Below are 27,542 nucleotides of genomic sequence, written 5' to 3' on the forward strand. Positions count from 1 at the left end.
CATTACCCAAACTAGGTAACATCATCAGTGCACTGAAATGAGTGCAAGAAAACAACCGAGCACAGAGCTCTGTCCCTCATTTTAACCCTGAATTACAAATATTCTCCTTTATCTAAATTTTAACAAGGTAACTTCCAAAACTAGTCTCATCTTCCTCTAATATATTCAACCTTCCTCATCTTATGTCCAGGATATCTATATAAGGGACTAGTTTCCCATCCTACTTTTGTTATCCCTTTGTTAAACTCAGAAATGTTTCTGTGAAAAAGGAAGGCCTTGTGCAAATGCCTCACTCCAAGTAAGTTCCCAAGTTAATTCAAAAACTAACTTTCATTCATTCAGGGGAACAGAAACATGTAAGTTAGTTCTCTCCCCTCAAGATTCTGGCAAAGAAGCAATCTGAAAAGAATTTTATTTTGATGTCATGGCATGCTAAATGGCTCCCTTGAGTCGTGTTCGTCTCTTCACCCATCTCAAAGTGTTTTTTTCTGCTAGCTGACAACCCTTCCCCCACCTTTGTTTTGACAATGACAGAAAAGAGCCTGCAGAACAAACACTGAGTGGGGGAAGGGACCCTCTCTGGAATGCTGAAAGTGAGAGAAAGCAGCCATTGTGAGAGGATTTATTTAGGGAAGATAAATTATTTAGGGAGGATCTGAGGGGTGTGTGTGTGTGTGTGTGTGTATGCGCGTGCATGCACATGTGCACAATTGTGCTGTTCCCCATTGCTCATGTGCCTTGGGGAATGGCGAGCTGGCCTTTTTGGATTGGCAGCAGTGGGGCTAGGGCTGAAGTCAAGGCCTAGGCCTCCATTTCAGGCCTAGGCCTTGGGGTTGCTATCAAGTGCCACTGTTCAGAGTAGCCAACAGGGGGGAGAGATGGGGCGGAATGTAAAGAATTCATCTTTTGGTCAGGCATGGTGGTAGTGTGATACATCAACTGAGTCAAGTTAGGCAATTTAAAATTTTTCACAAATCAAGCCCAAAAGGTTTGCTATCGCTGCCCGAGAAACTCTGTCAAAGGCAAGTTCACTTTCTTTAAGACCAATGTAGCCATCCTGGAATAAAAGGATCACAAGACTTCAGTGGATGACTAAAGGTGATGGAAAAATGTGTTGCTTCTATGAGAAAAGAATGCAAAAGAGACAAATTCAGAAAATAGATGTTATGTAAAATAGGCTTTGATGGGAAAGTATTAGCAAGGTATTTTTGCAACTGTATTGCAACAGCATGCATAGGAAATATGCTAGTGTATGTATTCGTGTGGATACCTGTCTATAAAATAAGGCTATGCCTCAATCAGAAATTATCCAGAAGAGATGCAGTACATTGAACACATAAGAATGCAAGCATGGCATCTCAGCAAAGGGGTTTTCATCTTTTCCAAATAATTTTCAAAGCATGCACTAGATTAAAATATAGCACATGCATATAAATGTAAGAAGAAAAAATAGTATGGATTTAGGAAATACTGATCAAGCCAAGTTACACTACTGGAATAATTAGAAAATACTGTAAATGGAAGTCCATTTTAGAAAGGTACAGTCAGGAACACTCGTATAAAACTTCTTAATTCTTACAAGGGATAAAGTGAGATAGAGAATTAGAAGTGTTCTGCATGAAAAAATATCTACTTACAATATTAAAAAGTGGCTTGTAGATAGATGAAATATAGATTAACACTGTCATGGTATCTCTATTAGCAGGATACTTATGAGGAAGCCCATTAATGCAGAATCTGGGTACTTTAGGCTTGGGATCAGGAATGCATTGGGGATTTTGTTACTGTACTAATGATCTTGATGCTGAAGGAAATTCCTATCAAGTTTATTTTAGATGTCATTTTCAAGTTTTAGAAGCACCTGGGCTTATTATGCTGGGTGACTTCAATATCCACTTTGGACCTGGTTTGTTTGGGGTGGTTTAGAAATATACAGCACAAAACAGGGCAGTATAACAGGGTCAATATAATATAGCTTCCATGATTGATTTGATTTTTTTGTTCTAATCAGGAGGCTGTTCTGACGATGGAGAAGTCTGAGGTCTTCCCCGGAGTTATGGACAGGCTGCTATCTGGTTAATGTTGGATGAATGGCTATACATCATCTTTGTGGGGACCCTGAGTCCATTAGGATGATATACCCCCAAAAAACTACTGGACAGGTGACTTGAGATGTTTTTTTTTTTTACTATATGCCCCTCTGATATTTGTTTATTACTTCTACCTATGACGTTACTAGAGATTTATTCAATTCTGTAAATTTCTGAGTAAATAAATATACTATGAATAAACATACTACATTCTTTAAAGGAGTCAGTTATTAAATATCGTAAGCACATTGGATTCCTTAGAGATATCTCTCAGGGAGATATTGATTGCTCTAGACTACCTCCAATCTTTTTCAATATTTACATGAAATGTCTGATGGGGCATCATCAAGAGATACAGAATTGGGTGCTCTCAGTCTGATGATGACACCCAAATCTATTTCAGTATGACAACCTCAGGTTCCCTTATACGTCTGACAGCTTGCAGTCAATAATAAATTGTATGAAACCAAATGCAGACAAAATGGAAATGCTTACTATGACTGGCATAATGGAGCGGCATCTATTATGTGAATTTTTTCACATATTTAATTCTGTATACAAAAGCTATAATATAATACCAACCATGCAGAAGAATAGCTGTTTGTTAGCTAAAATGTAATCTGGTTCATATGTTGCTGTCCAGAATTTATATTTCTGTATATTTACATACGCATTTGGTCCTGTATATTTATTGTGCACAATATTTCTGTTTGGACTTTTTACTTCAAAGATTCCAAATATCAGTATTCTCACTTTAAAAATACTTCTAAGAAGCATATGCACTTTCAGTCTTGATTCCAAAATGCAAAAAAAAAAAAAAAAGAAATTATTCATTCCTTATTAACAATATTACAACAATTTTGAAACCTTTCTTTTAAAAATGTATATAGAAAGATTATGGACCTGGTGTATGAATGTTATATTTTAATTTAAAACTGGATTCAGCGAATAAATTAATGTTAAGAGTGGATGGGGCCCTCAAAATGGACAGGTGTATGAGTTAATTATCTTGTATTAATTACACTTTGTCCTGGTCCATCCACTATTTTACCCTGGGCCCTTTTACTCTTTGATATATGGCTTATAGCTTAAAAAGATTATATAATCATTGTTTTGCACACATGTTCCATAAAGGATGAGCCACTAATGCAATATTGTGTATCCAATTACACAGGTGCTTGAACTTCTTTGAAGTCAAGGAAAATGAGTACTGCTGCTACTTTTTCCAACCAGTGCCAGTTCCAACCTCAGCATGTCACTGAAGAAGATGATGGGCTATCTGAAATCTACCTGTGTGTTTTATGGTATGGAGGTGAGCTGGGAATTGTTTACTATGACACTGGAGACTGCTCAGTATATTTCATGTCTGACTCACCTGACAACGAAGACCTCAAACTGCTTCAAAGGGTGATAGATGAGGTTTCTCCCAAATGTATATTGAGTAGTGCCAAACAAGATTCTAACATTGCCAAATTTCTGACCAAGATAGATACCGCGGAAGGAGAAAAGCCAGAAGGAGGAAAAGTAGAGGTTGTCCTCTATCCAAATATGGATTTTGGTTTGGAAGTGAGCAAACAAAGGATTCTATCTAGGCAATTCCCTTTTGTCCCTTCTCACATGACAGCAACTGAGAAAATTCTTTATTTGTCCTCTATTTTACCTTTTGAGAGCCCTCTTGTGCTAAGAGCATTAGGAGGTCTGCTAAAATTCCTTGACAGGAGAAGGCCTGGAGTTGAACTAGAAGATAGTCATGTTGTTGTCCCAATCTTAGCCTTTAAAAAGTTTGTACTGACAGATACTGTAAATGTGGATCAAGACACTTACTGTGTACTGCAGATTTTTAAAAGTGAAGTACACCCTTCTGTGTATAAGCAGGCCACTGGGAAGAAAGAAGGCCTGAGCTTATATGGAATTCTGAACCACTGTAGGTGCAAGTGGGGAGAGAAACTGATGAGACTGTGGCTCATGAGGCCCACCAGCAACTTTACAGAGCTTAATAAGCGACTGGATGTTATCCAATTCTTTTTGTTAGCTCAGAACCATGAAACAATTCTGACCTTACAGGAATGTCTCAAAAATATAAAAAATGTACCTCTGATTCTTAAGAGGATGGCTCTTTCTAACACAAAGGTAAGCGACTGGCAGGCACTTTATAAAACTGTTTACAGTGCTGTGTGCCTAAGAGATAAATGTCGCTCTCTCCCAAGCACCATTGAGCTTTTCCAGACAATTTCTCATGTTTTCACTGATGATCTACACTATATAGCCAGCCTAATTAGCAAAGTGGTAGATTTTGAAAGCAGCATCTCAGAAAACCACTTCATTGTCAGACCAAATGTGGACCCCATAATTGATGAGAAGAAACGAAAACTAGTGGGGCTTTCAGACTTTCTCACAGAGGTAGCTCGCAAAGAACTAGACGACCTGGATAGTAGGATCCCATCTTGCAGTGTTATTTATATTCCTTTGATAGGGTTCTTACTCTCTATTCCACGGTTGCCCACAATGGTGGGCAAGACTGACTTTGAGATTGAAGGTCTAGATTTTATGTTCTTATCAGAAGAAAAGCTGCATTACCGCAGTGCCAGGACCAAAGAATTGGATATTTTGCTTGGTGACCTTCACTGTGAAATACGAGATCAGGAAACATTAATCATGTACCAGCTACAGTCTAAGATCCTGGAAAAATCTGCAGTACTCAGTGATGTGATTGAATATACAGCACATTTAGATGTGCTATTATCCATGGCAGTCATGGCTCGAGAGAATGGATATACCAGACCCAGCTTCTCTCATGCTCATATTATTCACATAAAAGATGGAAGGCACCCTCTGATAGAGTTATGCGCAAAAACTTTTGTGCCTAATTCAGTGGACAGCAGTGAAACATATGGACGGATTAAGCTCCTTACTGGGCCTAATTCATCTGGTAAAAGTGTGTACCTAAAACAAGTAGGTCTTATTACATTTATGGCTCTAATTGGCAGTTATGTCCCTGCTACCGAAGCTGAAATAGGACCTATAGATGGAATTTATACAAGGATCCACAGCAGAGAATCAGTATCTCTTGGACTCTCCACCTTCATGATTGATCTTAACCAGATAGCCAAAGCAGTGAATAATGCCACTGAAAACTCTTTGGTGTTAATTGACGAGTTTGGCAAAGGCACAAATACTATGGATGGGCTCTCTCTTTTGGCTGCTGTTCTAAGGCACTGGATTGCACAAGTGAGCCAGTGCCCATACATTTTTGTTGCTACTAACTTCCACAGCTTGATGCACCTGAAGCTCTTGCCCCATACTCCTCTTATGCAATATCTGACCATGGATACACATCAAGATGGAGACGAGCTTGTATTTTTCTATCAGATTAAAGAAGGCATGTCCACTGTCAGCCATGCAGCCAATATTGCAGCTTTGGCTGGCATGCCTTCTAAAATCATTGACAGAGGAGTCGAAGTATCAGAACTGTTTCGCAATGGAAAACCTATCCAACGTACTGACCATCCCTCAAAAGAGAAACAGATGCAAAATTGCAAATCTCTGGTGGATAAATTCCTCTCCCTAGATCTTGATAATTCCCAAGTGGATATAAAGGAGTTTATGATTCAAGAGGTGCTACCTTCTTCAGCTTCCATATTGTAACCTATTAACCTAGAGTGATTTGAATAGAGACCATATAAGTAATTGTAATACAAATAATATATGACTGAACTATAACGTTTAGTGTATACTGAATTGTTACAAAGTAGGAAATACATCAGAAAGAAATGCCACTTATTGATTCAGACAAAAAGCCTGAAAAATTCATAATCCACCAAACTGAGTTTTACCCATCAGGCCTTTATTATGTTTTACCCGATGCTTGTCACCCCAACCAGCATATTCCATTCTGTCATATATGAGAGATGACAAAACAAATCCTGATCCTGCAAACCACCATACTGCTATTGTTATATTTGATGAATTATTAATGTGTATTAGTGAATAAATTATAACTGAAATGAAATTTAGAAGATTATTTATAGATTTCCCTGGTTTTTTTGTAAACATATTTGTCAATAACACGATATTTGGACAACAAATGGACTATGTTCAGATTTACTTACTTCTTTTTCACTGATAAATTATTTCAAAATTTGTGTGATGTGCATTAAATATGTTCATAACACAAAAATAGTCCAGAAAATATACAATACAAAAATATTTAAAAGCAAAGAAACTGATATTAATATTCCTTTTTAAATAGTAGATTTTTCTTTGCTTTGGTGTATTTGTTAAATGTTTTTGTATGCTGGTATTCTAAAAAATAAAATCTACAATGCTTCATGTTGGTATTATTTTCAAATGTCCTAGTTTCTTTAGCTTTACAACAGAACTCTTTAATTCAGAACATTCAGGTATTTTGCATAAGGAAAAAATACCTTTATTACTGGTTACTGAAATACAGTTATAATATAGGAGAAATTAAATTAGTTCAGGCACAACATAGATGGCAGTATATGATCAAGACTAGATTATATTTCTCTTTCTCTCTCTTTAGAGAGATCTTTCTTTCTTTCTTTCTTTCTTTCTTTCTTTCTTTCTTTCTTTCTTTCTTTCTTTCTTTCTTTCTTTCTTTCTTTCTTTCTCTCTCTCTCTCTCTTTCTCTCTCTTTCTCTCCCTCCCTCCCTCTCTCTCTTTTAGTTTGCTTTTGCACCCGTAGTACAAACCTATGGCTTCCATATACATTTAAACGTGAACTATTCTTAAATCGTTCATTAAGGCTGACATTAGACCAAAAGTGACATACTACTCCTGTTTAAATAAACTCATACATCATACATTGTTAAAATTACTAAACTAGTTTCATTATTTATTTTGAACACTTGCTAGTAATGAGACAACTATAATCCTGTAAAATGGAGATCTATTTACTAATAATGTTGTTCTTACTGTATTTTTTCTATGTTCAAATTACTCTAAAATGTTATTTATAATCTTGGAGAAATAATAAATATATTTGTAAAAATACAAATGTTTTAATTCTACTTTCATACTTTTTAAAAATATATTTTTCTGAATTTTATCTGCAAGCATCTTTACAATGGCTGCACTAAAAAGTTACACTATTTTCATTATTACTCAAGGGCTTCAGTGCTATGTATATTTACTTTGGAAATAAATGTGAGGCTCACTTCTAAGTGGACAGGTTATACTATCAATATTGTTTGATTTTTAACTCAAATTAAAATTAATTCAAACAGAAACTACATTTATGTAATGATGTGTATATATCATTTTAATGTCTTACGAATCAGGGAAATTTATATATTCTGTTTTTCAGATTCTCCTTTATAAAATATGAGCGATAATGACATCAAGGCAAAGGTCTTACTTTCATTTAATAAAGAAGTACTATATTTATTACACTCCAGAAAAGTGTTTGGCCCCAGTATTTCCTTATAGTCTTTAAAAAAAAAGCCCTATGAGTTGGGAATTACTATTCAAAAGCATGAAAACTGCAGAGGAAAACAGAATTTGTAAAAATGCCCTCTCCCTTAAATTAATCTTTCTTTTTTTTCTTTAAGAGAGCTGTATAAACTGAAATTAATAGTTTTTGAATGTAATTGTTTTTAAATAGTATCAGATTATTTAAATAATTTCAATTATGCTGTTGGATTAGATTTCAACTGTGAAATAATCTCTTATAGGGCTTCCTGATAACAGACTTAATACTGATTTACCTGTCACTTAGCTACATTTAAATATAAAATTATATAACAATAATTTGTGGACAATGCAAACTGCCCCTCAGCCCTATTGTGATTACTTTACCTGCTTTTGTAGTTTGGGGGATTTTGACAACTTCATGAAGGTCAAGTGAGGCTTTAAAACTTTGTCATCTATGATGATACCTTTTTCTTGAAACATCTTCTTCACAATTTCTAGGTTTAAAAAAATAGAAGTACTTAGAGCTAAATCAGAGAATGAGAAATATCTGTTTCATGAAAAAGAAGAATCCACTGAAAAGAGAGAACACTTTATTTCTAAATTTGCTACAACTAAACCATATAATTTTACACATGTAACATTAATTGCATATAATTATGGTGCATATTATTGGAGAAAGCAGAAATCCTACTCCAACATGGCTGTATAATGATACACAAGGATTGCCTTATTCTGAGATCACTCTCACACTTAATTTTACTATTACTGGCATGTGTGAAAGCAAACTGTCAGCTCAAATTTGCTTCAAGCATGTTAATGCTAAATCACATTGTGTATTAAACTTACATGTATTTGGCAAGTCAGTAGTAAAGCAAACACTTTTGTGACTTTTACAAAAGACAGAACTATTTTTAGTCTACTGCAATGTATTTTTTTTTAAATCTTAAAACAGATGTCAAGAGTTTAAACATTTTTTATCATAATAATGTTTAAAATAAGGAGGGAATTGCAGAAGCATCGAGCTGGAAAGTCCACTGAATCCACATCCTGCTCAGTGCAGGAATCTAAATCAAAGTATTGTTAACATATGACTGTCTTTCCTCCACTTGAAGACATTAAAGGGGACCAACTACCTTCAAGGTGCTCTTGGTGGTTTTTTCCCCCTATTGAAATGGATTCCTGCTACTTAAATCTGTTATTCTGAATCTTGCACTCTAAAGAGAACAGGGATTGCTCTTCTATATATCTTTTCAAGTCACTGAAGAACACTATCAGTCCTCTTTTGTCAAGGCCCTGTTTCTCCAATGTTTCTTCACAGGAGTTCGTTTCTAGCTCCATGATTGTTATTTTCCGAATCTTTTCAGTTTTCCTCAATCTGTCTTGAAATACTTGTCCAGAACTCTACACAACAGTCAAGATGGGATTTGACCAAGTAGAATGGTTACTACTTATTTATCATGTAGAAATTATACTTTTACTGATGTGGGATAAAAAGTGTGTTTGTCATCTTTCAATACATCCGTTCATTTATATTTAGTTCACAATCACTTACTGCTGTAATATCTTTTTCAAAAGTACTATTACCAAATTAAGTATTCTATAGCTGTACCTTTGATTTTTATTACTGAAGAACTTTGCACTTGTCACTTTCAATTTTCACTTTGTATGTTTGATTTGAATTCCATTTCTGTCTTCTAGTATATTAGCTATCACATCCAATTTTCTATCATCTGCAAACTGATAAGCATTCTTCCACCACTGCGCCAAATCATTAATTAAAAACACTGAAAAATAGAAGACTGAACCGAACAGCATTCGGTCTCCAATTTGATAAGAAACCACTGAAAAGAACCTGATGAGTTATGATTTTCAAGCCAATTATAAATCCACTTAATGACCATGCATCCAGCCCATACCTAATAGCTTTATAATCAATATGTTATGGAGTCCTTTGTCAAATGCTTTCCTACAGTTAAGGTATAGTTTTTCTACAGTAATCCCATAATCTATGAAGGAAGTTACTGCAGCAGAACTATTTTTATGACATAATGACATAAAATTAGTCTGGCCAAATTAGTTCCTGCCAAATGTGTGCTGATATCCAGCAATTGTAAATTGTTTTCAAGATATTTACAGATCAATCTTTTTAAAGCCGCTACAGAATTTCCACAGGTATTGCTATGATGTTAATTGCTGGTTTCTTGAATTTGCCCCCAATTTTTGAAGATAGGAATATTTGCCCTCCTTCATTCATGAGGCACTTCAGATTTCCAGAGTGCCTCAAAATCTAATACACAAGATTTTATCAAGACTATTAGCATAATTCCTTCAATACTCTTAAAATGCAATTAATCTGGTCCTAGATACTGAAATAGTTTTTCCTTAATATGGTTCTTTCGGTTCATTCATCCTATCCTTCACATTTTGCTGTGGAACACATTGTTGAAGAAAACTAGACCAAAATAGGAGCTAAGTAACTGCATTTTTTAAAACCTTCTTCACTGAGCAGCTGGTATACAAGTTTTTAATTCTCCTTTGTAATATAATATAGTCATAGATCAGAAAACTGTTCTCTTTGAATTTTTAAAACAGGCTACAGTTATCTGATCAAATGTTTATATTAAACTTTAAATGTTAATATCAATAGTTTATTGGAAATTTTCAGTATCTCCTTCTGACATTCATTTCCCATTTTAATTTCCTTTGCTTTATTTTCATGCAAAGATATTCACATTTGTTAACACGGCTGGATTCAGATTTCATGCCTCAGTAACCTTTCAGACATGTCCTCTGATTTTTCCCTTTGAACTAGAAAGTTCAGTAGGCCTGTTCAGAGATTCTACGTAAGTTGGGAATGCCCAGAACTGAGTTCTATCTTTTCTATCTCTGTCTTCATGAGCCCATTTCTTCATTCAGCTAAATATTTACTTATAGGCCCATTTAACATCAATAGTAATAGCACATAGCTCTTCATAGCCCTCTCTAAGTGGTTTACAGAATCAGCATATTGCCCCCAACAATTTGGTCCTCATTTTACCGATCTTGGAAGGATGAATGGCTGAATTGACTTTGAGCTGGTGAGGATGAAACTGCTTGCAGTTGGCAGAATTAGCTTGCAATAACCACTGAGCCATCACAGATAATAGGGAAAACTATTTTTTGTCCCTGTTGTTAATTTTTAAACATTTCTAGAATCAGAAATGTAAACCTGCAACAGACCATCAGTCTGGTTTAGTTCATCAGTCTAGTCCTGGTTTAGTTCCACAACTGAGACCAGAAACCTGGTCCTTACGGAAATGATCACTGGGTGAACCGCAATTCTATTTATAATCTTACTTTGGTTTTCCTTTGCTTTACAGACCTGTGAAGGTTGTAAATGGGACCATTAGTTGCAAAAGTTACATTTTCATCTTTGTTGTAACTGCAAACAGTTGCTAAATGAGGTGGGTTGATAAATGAAGAATAGTAGAATAGAATGGACGGGACCTTGGAGGTCTTCTAATCCAGCTCCCTGCTCAAGCAGGAGAACCTACATCTCAGACAAGGGACTGAAAAAACCTCCACTGACGGACCGCCCACGATTTCTGGAGGCAAACTGTTCCACTGGTTCACTGTTCTTGCTGTTAGGAAGTTTCTCCTTAATTCCAGGTTGCTTCTCTCTGATTAGTTTCTAACCATTATTTCTTGTCCTGCCTCTGGTATTTTGGCGAATAATCTGACCCCCTCTTCTTTCTGGCAGCCCCTCAAATACTGGAATAGTGCTATCATGTCACCCCAATTCTTCTTTTCTTTATACCAGCCAGACCCAAAATCTGCAGCCATTCTTCGAATAGTTTAGTCTCCAGGCCTTTGATCATCTTAGTTACCCTTCTCTGATCCAAAGCCTCAACATCTTTTTTTATTGTGGTGACAAAAATTGGCTGCAGTATTCCAGGTGTGGTCTTACTAGGGTTTTGTAAAGCATGTAATCTTCATGTAATCTGATTCTATGCTTCTGTTTATACAACCCAGGATTGTATTAGCTTTTTTGGATGCTGTTGCACATTGTTGGCTCATATTCAAATGATCATCCACTAAGACTCCAAGGTCCCTCTCAGTTACTGTTTTTGAGCCAGGTCTCACCTAACCTGTACTTAGACATTTTATTTTTCCTGCCTAAATGTAAGGCTTTGCTTTACTCCAGATTAACATTCATTTTGCTGGATAGGGCCCATTGTTCAAGTTTGTCAAGAACTTTTGGGAACTTGAACTAACTGTATTTGTCAAAAAACTTAAGATTTATGTTGAAAGGCAAAATGACACCAGAACTATAATTACTGATTATAGTCCCACAAATATGGCAGAAACGAAGTTTTAGCACTAAACAAAATTTGCTCAAGATTGAAAAAGGAAAATTGCTTACCCAATGAACTTGAAATACTTTATGGTGGAAATTATGTTTAAAATGTTAATAAAACTAGAAAGGGTACAGAAATGACCAGTAAAATAACTGCCTAGAAGTGACAGTGCAGTAATAAAAGATTCTTCTGCAATCAGTACCATCAAAGCATATCCATGTTGAAAAAGGAATTGCTCATTTTTGGTTTTCACATGTCAAACAAACTTTGAAAGTCATATGAAATCAGTACTTTTCAAATGATATTTTAACTGCTTGTTTACTAAAGTAGAAAGCTCATCTAAAACAACTTGTTCAATGCTGATTTTAGTCTTCTACAAGGATACTTTTGAGTTCATTCAGATCCAACAGATTTGAGTTGTACCTTGTGTAAAAATGCATTGATAATGAAACTGATAGATGTACAGTTTTATGCAACATTTTCAAACAAGGAAGCAATGAAACAGGAAAAATAAAATACTGCAGAGAGAAAGAAAGATTGTTTGCGCACAATTCTACTTTTAGCTCTACCTCTTGCCTGTTTCAGTATTACTCATTCTAGGAAAATGTTGCTGTTGGAAGAAAGGAAGATTTCTTACCCACTTAATATAATGATTGATTTGTTTGACTTCTCTGGAAATCTGACAAATTCTACAATGATTATCTCAAGTTAGAAACTTGGCAAAATTTGGGATTTAATTTGGGATTCAAGAGACGTTGGACTACTGAATTTATTCCAACATTGCTATTAACCACATCTACTAACCAAATGGAACATTTTTACTACTTGAATTTTGAACAGCACAAATATTTTGAAATGACATACATTGTGTCTAATAGCTATATTCAAATAAAGACTTATTGTGTTCCCTAATGCATTCCCCTCCTCCTTTCCTGATTGCTGGGTAATGCTTGTAGTAAATGTAGGCTTTTATGAAAGAGCCAGAGTAAGTGCTGCTAACATTGTCAATAAAGACCCACACAGTTTCAAGACATAAGCTTTTCAATTGTTAGTTTGTGTACCATCAGCACAAAATAGGTAAGAAAAGAAAAGTCATTGTTTATGGTAAATGCTTTCTCACAGCCTAACACTATGAAAATGTATTTCCAATTACTCTCCCTTTACCTTCCCTTTTTTGTAAAATGCAGGTGAGAGTTTTTTTTAAAAGCTTTACATACAGGTGTTGAGGTGCTGATACACCAAATGTCATGGCTCTTTAACAGCAGGTGGCAGCACTTCACTGACCATGGCTGATCCTGAGAAAGTTTATTAAAATGTGTATTTTGTGTGAAAGAGAGACAGACAGAGAGAAAAAGCCTAATTAACAGCAGAAAATGCAGCACTACTAATAGGGATGTGTGTGTGTGTGTGCTTTTTAAGTCTAGAAAGAAAGCCCTATGAGGAACCAATAAAAGGATGGGGGATTATTTAGCCTACGTCTTTCACAGGACTTTCTAGATTCGTCAATTTAGAAGTTTCCCTTTGACTTGCTCCCATTTGACACTGCTGAAATTTGACAAATTCACTGTTTAAGGAATCAAAGTATCTGTCCAATTATTTATTCTAATTAATGGCAATCTAGGATGAAATTACTTTTTCTATATTAACAGCACAAAACTTAGGTGATTTCTATTATCGTATTTCACCATCTGAGAAAGTTTTAAAGTGTACATTCCCTTTTTGTAAAATACACAGTGACCAGAAAGCCATTTCTTTGTGAAGCAGCATTTAGAATCCTAAGGGATTCATTCTATTTCATTTTGTTCCATTTTGCACTTTGGTTGCTCATTTATTTATTGATTCTTTTTTTCAGTAAAACCCCTGATTCAATTAACAGCTACTGAGATGTTTGCTCTTAGACAATCAGCATCTAACCCACAAAAAATATGATAGGCATAGCAGGAAAAAGAAAGCATATTAAATAAGCTTATTTAGAAACACATTAGGAACAAATAAAATATTACTACTTATTTTGTGTATAGCATGATACTCAAACTGATGCACAATAGTTACAGTGTATACAATATGTATACATGCTGAAGGCCTGCCTTGTGTGTGAACTTTTACTTCAAAATGATTTGATTAGACTCACTCTCAAAATTTACACAAGTTTCTCTAGGAAACCTAGATGTTATTAGCAACCTGAACAACGCCAACACAAGATTAGTATCTATTTAAATTCATATAATCTGCTTGTTGGCTGACCTTAAATGCTCTCATTTCCTGTCATTTCTTTATATCGTTCTTCCTCTAAACCGCTTTGGTTCAGTAATAAACAATAGACAACCTAATAACTCTCTTTTAAAAAATGAAACAATAATCCTAACAGTTAAAATAATATAATTGCCATAACAGTACATTGGAATAAGACAAATACAATACAGAGTGCTGTACTAAGAGAAGCAACAAAATATGTAGCGGGCTTTTTGTCTGTGAAAATACTAGTAAACACATGACATGATGTCACCATATTGGCAATGTTTCTTTTGCTTACAAAAGATAACAAATAGACAAAAACAGATTATGTATTTTATTTATGTATGTATGTATGTATGTATGTATGTATGTATCTTTGGTTGTTTGGGTTTTCTCCCGCGTAAGATTCGAAGTATCTAGGCAAAGTTTCGATGAAGTCTCATTCATCATCTTCAGGCTTCTGTCTCTGGCTCTGTGCTTCACTCTGAGAAGCACAGAGCCAGAGACAGAAGCCTGAAGATGATGAATGAGACTTCATCGAAACGCTGCTCAGATACTTCAATCTTACGCGAGAAAACCCAAACAACCAAAGATCCACATACAAATACCCGCGAGAACCTCAGAATATATATATATATATATACATATATACATATATACATATACATATATATACATACATATATGAGATGTATCCGAAAGTCATATGTAGAATAGATGCATGCATCTTTTGGAGGAAATGACTTGTGTTCCTAAAGTGAGTGGCCCACCCTAGGCAAAGTCTATTGAAGCAAATGTGGCAGCTTTAACAGAAATAAATTTTAGTTATAGGAAAAAAATTCAGATAGGCAGAAAAGCAGCATCTAGCTAACTACATCCTACCAGAAGCAAAGTTAGCAATAGAATGTTCATGTGCAAAAAACAGAAAGGAGGAATTTGAGATTAACAATCACATCAATCAAGAACAGAAATAGTTAGTGATAAAACCACAGAGAGAATTCCCAGCAGATTTTCTGCATCTTGTGGTCCGTAAGTTATGAAAAACTGAAGTTACATCTTCAACATCCACTTCTTATTTTCCCCTACTCTTGAAACTTTTAGGAAAGTAATCAAGAAGGTAAGAGATTAACCTTGGTTTTAAAATTAATTAAATTTGCGGGGGAGGAGTGAAACCGAAGAAAGAACAAGTGAAAAAATACATTGAAATTGAAAAAGAAAGAAAACGAAGAGCCATATGCAAGTTTCAGATGAATTCTGGATTCAGAAGCAAAGTGTATGGATGCAGGAAGATTTCTTAAGGCTCCTTCCACATTTGAAACAACTGGCTTCACACCGGCAAAAGACCTGCTTACTCCTTTGGGATTCCCATTTACTTCTCTCCCATATGTAATCATTAATGCCTTTTTCCCATTTACAAGAGGCAAGAAGATGGGAGGAAGTGCAAGAGGCAAGAAGATGGGAGGAAGGACAATGGCTTGGCCATTAATTTTCTTGGTATCTCCTTGTAGATGGCCCTTTTTTCTTCTCTCTGCTTTGAAACTCTTTTCCTTGGACACTCGGAGATAAACCACGAAGATCCTCATGCAGGGCAGAAAAGTGAAAAGGTGAGGAGAGTGAGGCTGCTAGCTGTGCCACAAATTATAAAATAGTTCTAAAACTTATTAAATGACTTTGAGATTCAAAAGTCTATACAAATATTTGCAATGCGTTTCTCCAAACATTTGTTCCTGAGGAAAATAAGAAAATAAAAATAAGAGAACAAATAAGGGCAACAATGTGGCAGACAGTTCAAGTTTTAGTCATAGTGAAATTCTCCTTCTAGAGCTCACTAATAATTCTGATCTATGGAGAAAGATCCTGAAAGAAAATCTAAGGTATTGTCGGCTGCCAGCAGAGCTAGCTGCAGAATCAGTCGAGGAGGAGGTGGAGGGAGAGCCTGGGCTGGCTTCAGAGCCTTTGGAAGGCTCTGATAAGAAAACAGCACCAGAGAGAGGCAGAGTGGGAGCCTTCTGTCCTCCCCCAGGTGGAGAGGCAGATGTTTTCGGGGCCTGAGCTGAGTGAGGGGAAGGAACAGATGGGGCCCATCCCAGATGCCCATATGCAGCGGAAAGGAGAGGAGAGCAAAGGAAAACAATAAGCCAGCTCTCAAGGAAAAGCAGACATCAATGCAAGCCAGCTCCTCCCTGGCTGGGAAATAAATAGTGGGGGTTTGGGAGTGGCCGGTTGTCACAGACAGCCATTCGCTTTTAGATACACCAACCCATTCGGATTTCTTGGCCAGGACTGTTGGGACTAAATTACATTTGATTTTTGTTTATCCACATGAATAAAAAGACTGTTTCTACTCTGTTTGAAAAGGGATTTTTACTTGTGAGTAAGTGGCTTATTATTATTTGCTAAGGCTGTGTCAGAACAGGTATTTTCTTAAGATTGTTTGCCATTTTTAATAGGTTTCCCTATAAAAATGTAGATTTCATAATCTGCCATACTTTGCTCCAGGTCCATCATCAAGCTCAATTTTATTATTATTTTTGATTAACCCACATAATGTTCTGAAACAAGAAATATTTACAGTAATATAAAAAAGTAACCCCATGTAGGGTTTTTTTTTTGCATTTTTGACATTGGCAGACATATTAATATCTAATTTTCATTCAAGAAGTATGTGAAAATAAAGGTGATGTAATTGAACCAAAAAACTATGAAAAATTGATTTTGCAATCATTTATTTTAAAAAATTAACACATGAATTTCCTTCTGTAGAAAAAGCTTCTTGGCTCTTTTGGCACAAACAAACTCAAGTAAGCATTTATTATCAGTGTCTACCAGCTTTTTATATTGACTGGAAAGACTTCTTTCCCATTTCTCCATGCAGGATATTTCCAGCTGTGTGATGTTTAATTGGTTTCTTGCAGGCACCCCCTACTTCAAATCACCTGACAATGTCATCTAAATTAATCAGATTTTCAGTTGGCTAAGCCATCCCAAAAAACTCAATTAATAATAAAGGAGATCTTGACCCCACTTTTTAACTGTGTGAATTTACAGAAACACAGTTGTTAGGAAAGATTTTGCATAGCATGAGATATTTCATGACATCATACATTTAAACGGGTAGAACAAAGGACCATTAGAGTGTTTGGTATTTATTTCTGTGTTTTTCTCATAATTGGTTATTAGTTATTGCTCCTGGAAACATTTCGTTTAGACATTTAAAATTAAAATACAAGGTTGCCCTTGTTATTTGTGCTTTCATTGACACCTGACAACTGCCTGGAACATTTTCTTGGCAAAATTTCAGAAGTGGTTTGCCAATCTTTTCTTCTTAGGATTGAGGGAGAATATCTGGCCCAAAATTACCCAACCAGTGTTTATGCCAAAGTTGGCAGTAGAACATATGATTCCCCAATTTTATAACCTCGTATCTTATCCACTTTATCTAAGTGGCTGTCGTATCAAAGAGATATAATGATACAGAAATTAACAATGTTTAAGTATTGCAGTATATAATACTAGAAGGTTTTGAGTTAGAACTGGAAATACTTTTTTTGGCTACAAAGGTCCAACTTGAAAAAAATGCTCCTTTTCTAAGAAGTCCTGATTTATTTCAAAGGATGCGTATTTTATTTTCCATGAGTAGAACAACATGTTTATTTCATTCTCCCTGAGAATGTTTTCAATGCTGCTAAAACTGCCCCCATCTCCATCCTCCAGTTTCATACTAATCATTTGGAAATTAGAGAAATACATAGAATGCCTGTGAATCTTCTATTGAGCTATGCAAAACATAATCAAGATGGCTGTGGCCTTTGCAACTTTGAAAAATTCTCCTAATGTGAGTCACGCAATATTCAGGCATGGTACGACTTCACATTCCTTCAAGCACAAAAGAACATTCATTGCATTTAATAATGTCTTAAAGGAAAACTTTTCAAGAAATGATTGGAATTTGGGGAACAGTCTAAAAGGACAATGTCAAACTCCAGGCTTTTCTGCAAAACTGAGATCTTTTTGTTAATTTATTTTTCCAACACTTTGCTTTATCAGATGGTTTCTGTTTTTTAATACTACATTTTGTATTGCTCCCATTTTAAGTTCCATTCCATTGGATCTAATGCCTACAATCTCTCATTTCTCCTATACCTAGCAAAAATCATGGGGCAATTCCCAAGAAATGCATATATTTCTCTCTGTTTTTCTTAGCAAGTGATACATGACAAGAGGTTACATCCCATTCTGAAAATTATTTGTAGCCATCCTGACTACTTGCCAAAGATAATTTATTCCTCCATAAATCTGTGTATTTATTAAAATGCTGTTTTCAGTGGCCAACCAAATTGTAATTGCAATCAAAATTTAGATATTGGCCTAAAAGCAGTATTGCTATCACCCAAGGATAAAAGTCAAACAAAATCATGTTACTGACAGTACTTTCTCCATTTAAACTTTTCTTTCCCATTCATACCCTCATGAATTTTGCACCCTCTGACAAATATCAATATTTATTTTATTTATTGATTTATCTGATTTGTTAATCACTTACAAAATAATAGGTATAAGTATAAACATGAGTAAGAATACAGAAAATAGATACGATTAAATGGGGACAATAGGACAGGGACGGGAGACATGATGGTGCACTTATGCACGCCCCATATGTATGTATGTAGAATATGAAATAAATCCTACAGAAAGAAATTTTATACATCCCCCAGCTTCACAAGACACCAACTACAAACCTCCACTGATGTTTAAGCTAATAACTCTACTTCCTTGATACACTTGAAGTAATAACTGTTTTCTTTACACTTAAGCCACCAAAGCAACTTGTAGGAGTCTGTTTTACATTTTTTTGCTGTGCTCTTTTCACTAAGGATACTCCTATGATTCACCTCCCAGTTCATATTTCACACAATCCAACAGGAAAAAAGCTGTTAAGAGTGTTTGTTGGCTTGCAGATCTGTAGGCGTGCAATGCTCTCAGGAGCTGCTCTCAGGGAATACACATTTCATCTTGAAGGATCCTGTAGAGCTGTAGAACTATGGAGTAAGATTTTTAAAGCTTTTCTGTACATTTTTACCGTGTTTCTCACAAAATAAGGCCGGGCCTTATTTTTTTTTTTTTTGACCCCTCCAAAAACGGCTAGGCCATCTTTTGGGGGGTGACTTAATTTCACCCCCTTGCATGCTCGGGCGGGAGGGTGGCGATGGCTTGGATGTTGACCTTGGCGTTGGTGGGGCACATCATATTGGGAGACCTTCTACCACCGTTGCTTTCCCTTCTCCCCGTGCTGCCGCGGCGTTTAGAGCAACTCCACGGCATTTGACGCAGCCACACGCGGCCAGCCAGGGCTCCTCCCTGCAACCAGAGGGAGGCAAGGCGAAGGGAAGGCGGCGACAGGACGCCTGAAGCCGAATGTCTCCGCTGGGCTCCGTTTGAAGGGAGGAGCCCTGGCTGGCCGTGTGTGGCTGCTCCAAACGCCGGCAGCACAGGGAGGAGGGAAAGCAATGGTGGCGGAAGGTCTCCCGATACGAAGTGCCCCACCAACGCCAAAGTCAATGCAGGCAGCACCATATCCGCGTATGCAACAAAATTACTTCCTAACGGCAAGCCCCCCTGCCAATCATCCTCATTTCACATGTTTAATATAGGCCTTAATTTGGGGGGAGGGGCTTAATTTGATTTTATGCCTATAAAACATGCTGGGACTTCCTATTGGGGGAAGCCGTATTGTTGGAGAAACACGGTAATACTTTCAAAATGAATTAGATCTTAAGGAAGGATATTTTACAATCCAACAGATAAATATGCACATGCATACTATATAAGTGCAGTATGTATGTGTACAAATATGTTTATGCAAGGATGCCCAGGAACTTAATTACTCCTCTTCTGGTAAAGGGAAAGGCTTTTTAAAAAAAAAAATCTTAGGAGCACTGGAAGCTCTGGGAACACTTAGCAATTTGCAGATTTGAAACATACAGGGTGAGTTCTCTTTGGCTGCACAGTACTTTCTGTGACCATGGACGTAAGAGTCTAACTCAGCATCAGAAATTGCTCTTTGCAAATTCTAAACCCACAAGTATACAGACATTAAATTAAAAGTGGTTTTTATCTGGAAATGGCAAGGACAAAGTATAGCAATCTCAGGGTGGTTTTAAAATAGGTTGAGAATCACTTGCAATGGGAAAGCTAGTGATTATGGCAGAGTTCTGTGTTTGAAGTATTATCTATATAGGATGCCTTTTTGCTCAGTGCAGTCCAAACAATCTCATGCAGAACCCTTTCCTTTGTAACCTTCATACATGATCTCATGGGTGAGACATCAATAGCAGGTCTTATACTTCTGTCTGGTTGTGGCTTTTCCCTTAATATGGACACTGGTTTCCAGATGCTTAGATTGCCAGTGAATTTGAGTCTCTGCCTATAGAAACCTCTAGCTCTGTAATTGTAGATAATGGTTTGTTGCTCTCTTCATAACTGGACAATGGATACAGCTGTGCATTGCATGCAAGTGGTCTGTCACTGCCTTGTATTAATGATAATGTTTCATTTGTTATCTCAGTTTCTGATGAAATAAAAATAATAGTTTCACATGTTTATGTGTGCAACCGGTTCCCTACCTGTGAAAACTAATTATTTCCACAATGTGGAAAAGTAGGGAATCTATAGCTGCTTAAGCAATGTTACTAAAAAAAAAACCCCAAGATCAAACAGTGTTTTTAGACTATCTGGCGCAACACCTTGAGTTCCTCAATTACAGACATCACACAGAACTGTGATTAGCCTTTAATATGAAGCCCATTTTTGTAGGCATGAAATAAAAATAGTAAGAAAGGACTGCAGTTGCCCAAAGTGTGTCTCTGTTTATTCTCTTAACATGTAATCTCAGGCTTCAGATTATCTCTGAATCAAGATTAGGTATCTAATCCTTCTTGAATTGGTGAATGATCATGCAGTTTCCAATCATTCTGCAGGAGTGGTAGAATAGTGATGTTATCTCCATTTCTAGAGTTATTATCTTGTGTTCTCTTTAACTCCAGATTCACAAATGGATCAAGCTTGCTCAAGGACTAATGTAGCAGCTATATCTAAACAACTTTTTTTTTTTTACAAAAATTAGGCTACTTTGTAATAATATTAAAAAAAAGATTTACCTGCTATCTTTAAAAGCGTGGTTGTGTTATCACTCTCAGTCAACTTTACAAATCCAATTTGATTTCTGAAGTGATCAATACCTTGAAAAGATAAATTCAAAGGCTTCCCTTGCAGTAATTCTTCAATTAAACCTCCACTCTCCAAGAAAGCACCAACACCACTATCAGAAAGAAAATAACATATGTATATTAATCTATCAATCTATCTTCTATCTGACTTAATACATACAATCACCACATTAACTTGCTACAGGAAGTTCTGACTTAATAATCATTGGTTCTGTGACCAAAATCATAGCAGCACTCAATGAACGATACTTACAGCCGGTTCCCAGAGTTATTGCCATTACAATGCCACCAATGGTCACATGATCAGAATGTGAGTGCTTTGCAGCTCACAAAAAATTAGGACTTCAACTCCTCCCCTGCCTACCCCACCCCCATTTCCGCCTTTTTGGCCACTTTTCACAGTGACACTCCTTGGTGGTAGCAGAAATGCTGGGGCTGAAATAGAGGCTTGGACCTCTAGCAATCTCAAGCCTGCTGTGCCTATTGACTTGTGCTGTTTTCCTTCCTCTGCAGACAAGGAATGCAAAGCCTGGTCCTACCCAAGGCAGCTGCTGGCTACATCAGACCTTCCTTCCTCACAAGGCCACTTGCATTGTTTTAAAAAAAGGATTGTCATTGTCCAAATAGCTTTCATCATTCTCGTGATGCTTTGGAAGATCTCAGAAGCTTTTGGAAGGCTTTCTGAAGCACTGCAAGAACCAGCATGCGCTATTTGGAGAATGATGGGTGCAGCCTTCTCACGAGATTTCAGAAGGCCTCTGAAGCCTCTCAAAACAACACAAGAATGCTGCATGCTATTTGGAGAATTGTGTGAGTAGCCTTAGGAAGGCCTGGTGTAACCAACAGCTGCCTCACACAGGTATGCCTTGTCAGCAGGGGAAGACAGCAAAGGTCAGCCGGGAGCAGCAAGGCCTTCAGAGTACAGGGCAGAGTACAGGGCATTGGTAGACAGTGGTGTGAGGTTTGAGGTGGCACTCCTTGGCAGCAGCAGTGTCGAATCTGAAGTAGAGGCCCAGGGGAACTGACAGCAGACTAGACTGCTGAAGACCCCAGGGCCTTTACCTCAGCTCCAGTGTACCATCACCAAGGAGTGTCGCTATGCCAGGCAGTCAGAAGGGAAGAGATGGGGGTGGGGGGAGAATAGATAGATTGGAGTAGTAGAAGAAGAGGCAGGGGAGGCACTCTCTTATGTTAGAAGGCTTGAGACTGGGAAGGACCAGGCTGGGAATTGAACCCAGGCTGGATTGTCACCTAACAACTAGTAGGATGCAGACAATGAGAACAACGGGGACTGCCAGGATTGAGGTTGCTAAATGATGAAATTATGTGACATCATGCTTTACAACTGCATTGTTTAGCAACAGAAATTCCACTACCAAGTATGATTGCAACTTGAGCATTACCTGTGTTAATTATTTTCTAGATTGCCTCATTTTTCATAGATTCCCTGTTTATAGAATACTAAAAATAATTTAAATTATCAATTTACCACATGCAGTTGTATAAAACATTAAGTTTACCTGAGCTCATGACCCACCCCACCCTCTGGGTCACGAGTTAAGAGGTTTTTCCTTACCAGAATCCTCAATGCCTTCAACAATGGCAGAGCTTCTAATATGTTTGAAAAGTTCTTCAAAAATTTTAAAAGATGCATCCGCCTTGAAAAGAGCCCATGTTAAACTGTCAAATATCAGGAGCTGACCACAGGAAACGTTTTATGACATTTTTGTATTGTGACATAAAATGCTTTCTGATCATTTTTTTTTTTTTTGTCATAAAATGTTTTATGAAATCTACCAAATTTCAATTCCACAGGAGTCGTGGATCCTGGATTTTAGATTCATTCTTTAACTTAGCCTGATTTGAGAAATCTTGGCTGAAAAACTTTTTCCCTACGATAAACTGTTTTGCCCAGTTTACAGACATGAGAGTTTTGCAGTATATATAGATAAATCTAGGGCAAACTACAATGCTTCCTTGTAAACTTCCAATTTGACTGAAGGCAAGACAGACATCAGTGATATTTCAGTCTTGCCTTGTTGCCCATCTTGGCAACCTATGCACACTGCTTTCTCTAACACATACAATAGAGAAAATGTCTTTTTCCTAGCACGGTTTCAGATCAAGTTGCCTAATGCAATATTTCTGTTACGTATTTTGCCATAGGAAAATAAAATAAAATTTAACTGATCTGTCTTGCACATTTAAAAAAAAGATCTTGTTCTTTCGGTGTTCTGGATGAAGTAAAGTATCAAACTAAGACTTTGGGAGAGTTGGATACAGAGCAAATTACAAAATGATATAGTTAACCTTGGGTCAGGATCCTGGTTTTTGAAATTTTATAATTCATTGTTATTCTGGTGAAAAATGGATCAGATTAAAACACAATACAGCTTAAAAAATAATTAATAGGATTTCCTGCCAGTAGGCATCATTAAGAATTCAGCCTTATTAAGCCTATTAAAGCCTTTAAAACCTTTGTTGTTGTTACTGTTGCCATTGTATTCACATAACTATCACTAGATGGCAGTAACTACCTTTTAAGCAAGCGTCTTTCCTTTCATACATTGCGCTGCAAAAATGCATTTTGACTCAAAGTATGCCTTAAGCAAAGAAATGTTAAGATATGCAATTAGTTCCTTTAATAATTACCAAGACAGCTTACTAAAGCCATATCTGTGACTGGGGACAGTAACACAATCAACACAAATAAGGCATATATATGTTCTGACATCATTGCCTTTAAATTAATCATTTTCTAGCTTTCTCTTTCCATCCCTTTTTGTCTACTGTGAACTCTGAAGGGCTTTGCTACAATATTGATGTGAATTGTAGAGACTCCCATGACGTGTCCTGGAGATCACATATGTCATACTTTTCAAGCCATATTATTTCAATGTATAACTGTGCCTGTAAATAAATTTAATAATCTCCCATAGCAACACACTACAGTACAGGGAAGAATCAGCAGCTAGGGACTGATTTTCAAGAAAACATGCTCACTACAATTCATTGAGAAGGGTAGCAAAACAATAATTGTTTCCTAGAATACAGCTTTAAAATTACTGTTGTAAAATCATGGATTTCATAAGAAAAAGAACAAGAAATCAAAACAGCAAGCAGTATGCCTGGGTAATGGATAAACTCTTGGAACTGAACTACAAAGACCCAATTTTAATCCCTCCTTGACCAGGGAGTCTGGATGAGTCTCGTAACCCAATTTTAAAAGGTTGCAATTATGGGAGATAGAAAGGGAAGGGGGGTGATTTTATAAATTCCATAAAAAAATTTAAAAATCTGAGTTTTTAGAAAAAGTTGGAATATAAATTAAGATAAGACTGTTTCGAGGCTTAGTTCACATCAGCAACTCTTTCTCCACATGACTGTTTCTAATATTAGTTTCTACGAAGAAACTCAAGGTCTTTCATTGCCTACATGCTAAGGAAAGAGGCAGGGGTAAGTTAGTTTCTATAGTAAAAGCAGCCCTTTATTTCAATCTATCACAAGTATAGGAACCAGCCACATCAGGGTGGTTTCTCTTCCCATTGTCTGATAAGGAGGGTCTGCATAAAAGTAATTGGCTGGATTGCACGTGTGAACAAGTATTACATGGTGAAGAAACCAGCAAAGAATGGTTTATATTCAGCTCTCCCAACCAAGAATGTAGGAAGCTTCAAAACTCATTCACACCAGATTTATAATTTCTAAAGTAATAAAAAATAATAATTATCAAGTCACATGAACATTATTAACTGCCTGGTCTTGATATCTCCAAAAAAGAGGTATATATTGGTAGAGGAACATACTATTCTTTATACTTTCTTAAACATTATCTACGTTTCAGCCACCCAACTTTCTCCCTAATCACTTTCTACCCTATATATGCAAATGGTTCTTAGCTATTCTACAAACTTAACTGTCTCAGAGATCTTCTATTGCCAATCTCTAAATTAAGCAATAGCTGATTCATTTGCTGACACTAACCACAAAAGCAAAGCATGAATGATTCTCACTTCTTCTGCTTCTAGTTCTGCTATATGGGGAAAAAAATCAATCCTCTTTCTCACTGAGAATTGTGATGCTTGGCGTTAACTACATCTCACATTACAACAGAAACTTATCATGCTGGTGACCCAAGACTGGGTTGGCATCTACTATCTTTTGTCCACACTACGTGATCTTGGAATGTACTTTGAAGATTCTGAAAAATAACATGGATTTTCTGAAGTATTTTATTTTCTTTCTATTTTTTCGGCAGTGACCATTTTCAGAAAACTCTTCCTTAGATTTGTTTAATTATTTACCTTGTTTTGGTTTTGTTATCGAACTTTCCTTTGTAAAGCAAAGTTATAAACATAAACCATTTTTTAAAAAAATCTTATGAACCTTTTCAGATTTTCCCTTTTTCAGGTCTGTCTTTTATGTTTTCCAAGAAAATATAATCACCATACCTATAAACCACTTGGTAAAAAGACAAAAGTCAAATCCAAGTAAATGCACTCAAGTCAATATTACAAGTGACATTATGTCAGGCTTAACAAACAAGAAAGCTGTCATCCTGAACAGCTATTATAATTGAAATACCAGTATTATATATATAATATAATGTACTTATTGGAGAAGCTACCGTTAAGATAATACGAGGTCAAGGCCACAATAAATAACCATTTGCAAGAGATAGGTTCCTCTCAGATAAGGATAACAAAAGACAGAAAATGAGGTGGTTGAACATCTGAACTTTTCCTGGAATGAATCAATTACAGAAAACATATCTAGCCAGATGATACTGTGACATTCCTGCTGGATGAAAAGATAGCAAGATGTTTACATAACCTTTGAGTGACTGCTGTAAAAGATATGGTAATTATATTAGTAACAGCTATACAAACATCTGAGATTGTAAGTGTGGAAGAAGACTAGGGTCTTCATCCAAACTTTTATAAAATGGCGCTCATTTTATAAAATTGGATGGCTATCAAAATAAAAAAAAATATGGGGCACAGAGAAGAGGTGCTATAGGATTCAGAAATGGAACAACTTTTTATTTGATGACAGAGGAGAAAAGACTAGAAGTATATTCGCCCAATGTAAAAGTGTCGGAAAATATACCACTTTTAGGTGGTATATTTAGCACAGCATGTGCAAAGGAATTCTGTTGCCAATTTTACACAGTAAGTGAAGAGAGGGAGAGTTTATTTAAACGTAGGTTTCATTTCCATTGGAGACATACCACAGACTGAACCTAACTATCTGCAGAAGCAGTGGAGTTTTTCAGATGCTGCACTGGCTTTCAGTAATTGATGGTATGCTGAGACAGACTGGAGGAGAAGACCCGCTTCCATATGATCCCCTTTTTAATTAGTGAAGGATGAAACTCCATATTCAATATTTTTAAGTGGTCATTTGCATACTTCACTACTCCAGCTAGAGAATACAGAACTTCAAGTTGGCACAGAAAGAACATTCAAAAATAATGAGTGCACAAGCATAAATTGAATTATGAGGAGACAAAGAAATTGCAGGAAAAGGGAGAAGGGGAAAAGAATAGAATAGAAAAGGCAGCAAACAAGTCTTTATAAAGCAGTACTTGTTTTTTATATATAAATTGTTAAATAAACTATAATGTTTAACAGACCACTTATATCAGAAGTGAAACTTCTTCATTTTTTTCATCATTAATTTAAAGCTGTGTTAAAAGTAATTTTTGCTGCAAATCAATAGTGTATTCAACATCTGCGAACTGTAGGATTTAAGATCACAGCTAAAATTACTGGAAGCAAGTAAATGGAAATGTTTTGGCTTTTAGCACAGTTATGTTGAGAGGTTCAGCCACAGACTCATTATATCCTCCAATTTACCACATGATTTATTTTTTGCTAAACTCAAGCCATTAGCTGCTTTGTGAAGAAGTCAAAGCTGAACACAAAGTTCCCAAAAACAGTTTTAATGGTCCAAATTCATAGGCCCTTAGCCAAGTGCAACAGCGTGAAAAGTATGTATGTAGCCTTTAGTGGTGCCATCAAATACAGTATATGCTGACTAGAAAGTTAAGTTCTAGTTTGAAATAGACAAAGATAATCAACAAGAGTAACATATGCCATTTCTGTCCTATAATCTCTGACTGAGAAGAATCTGGATAATCTCTTTTATTTAGTCCAACGCTAATTTGTCACCGCCTTCTCTATCAAAGTGGGTGAACATTATTAAAAAGGGCTGACTCT

At 36.3% G+C, this 27,542-nt stretch overlaps 2 protein-coding genes across 4 annotated transcripts in view; one reads left to right on the forward strand and one right to left on the reverse strand.

Annotated features, from left to right (window-relative positions):
• Nucleotides 1-27,542, reverse strand: part of AKAP7 (A-kinase anchoring protein 7) — a 68,677-nt gene that overhangs the window by 27,816 nt on the left and 13,319 nt on the right. For all 3 annotated transcript variants that reach the window (XM_026705496.2, XM_026705495.2, XM_087941171.1), the window contains exons 5-6: nt 21,253-21,413; nt 7,908-8,017 (exon numbers count right to left, since the gene is read on the reverse strand). In XM_026705496.2, coding sequence (XP_026561281.1) covers nt 7,908-8,017; nt 21,253-21,413 — 271 coding nt within the window. The remainder of the gene's footprint in view (nt 1-7,907; nt 8,018-21,252; nt 21,414-27,542) is intronic.
• On the forward strand, nt 3,294-5,799 carry MSH5 (mutS homolog 5). The gene has a single exon (XM_026705494.2). It carries the CDS (start codon nt 3,294-3,296, stop codon nt 5,733-5,735), a length of 2,442 nt encoding a protein of 813 aa, XP_026561279.1. The 3' UTR covers nt 5,736-5,799.

This window comes from Pseudonaja textilis, chromosome 1 (assembly GCF_049901715.1).
Source record: "Pseudonaja textilis isolate UNSWEBS1 chromosome 1, rPseTex1.2, whole genome shotgun sequence".
In the NCBI taxonomy this organism is placed as follows: domain Eukaryota; kingdom Metazoa; phylum Chordata; class Lepidosauria; order Squamata; family Elapidae; genus Pseudonaja; species Pseudonaja textilis.

What these genes read in the sequence shown, in the direction of transcription:
- MSH5 (XM_026705494.2), top strand. Translation starts at nt 3,294, where the DNA reads ATGAGTACTGCTGCTACTTTTTCCAACCAGTGCCAGTTCCAACCTCAG.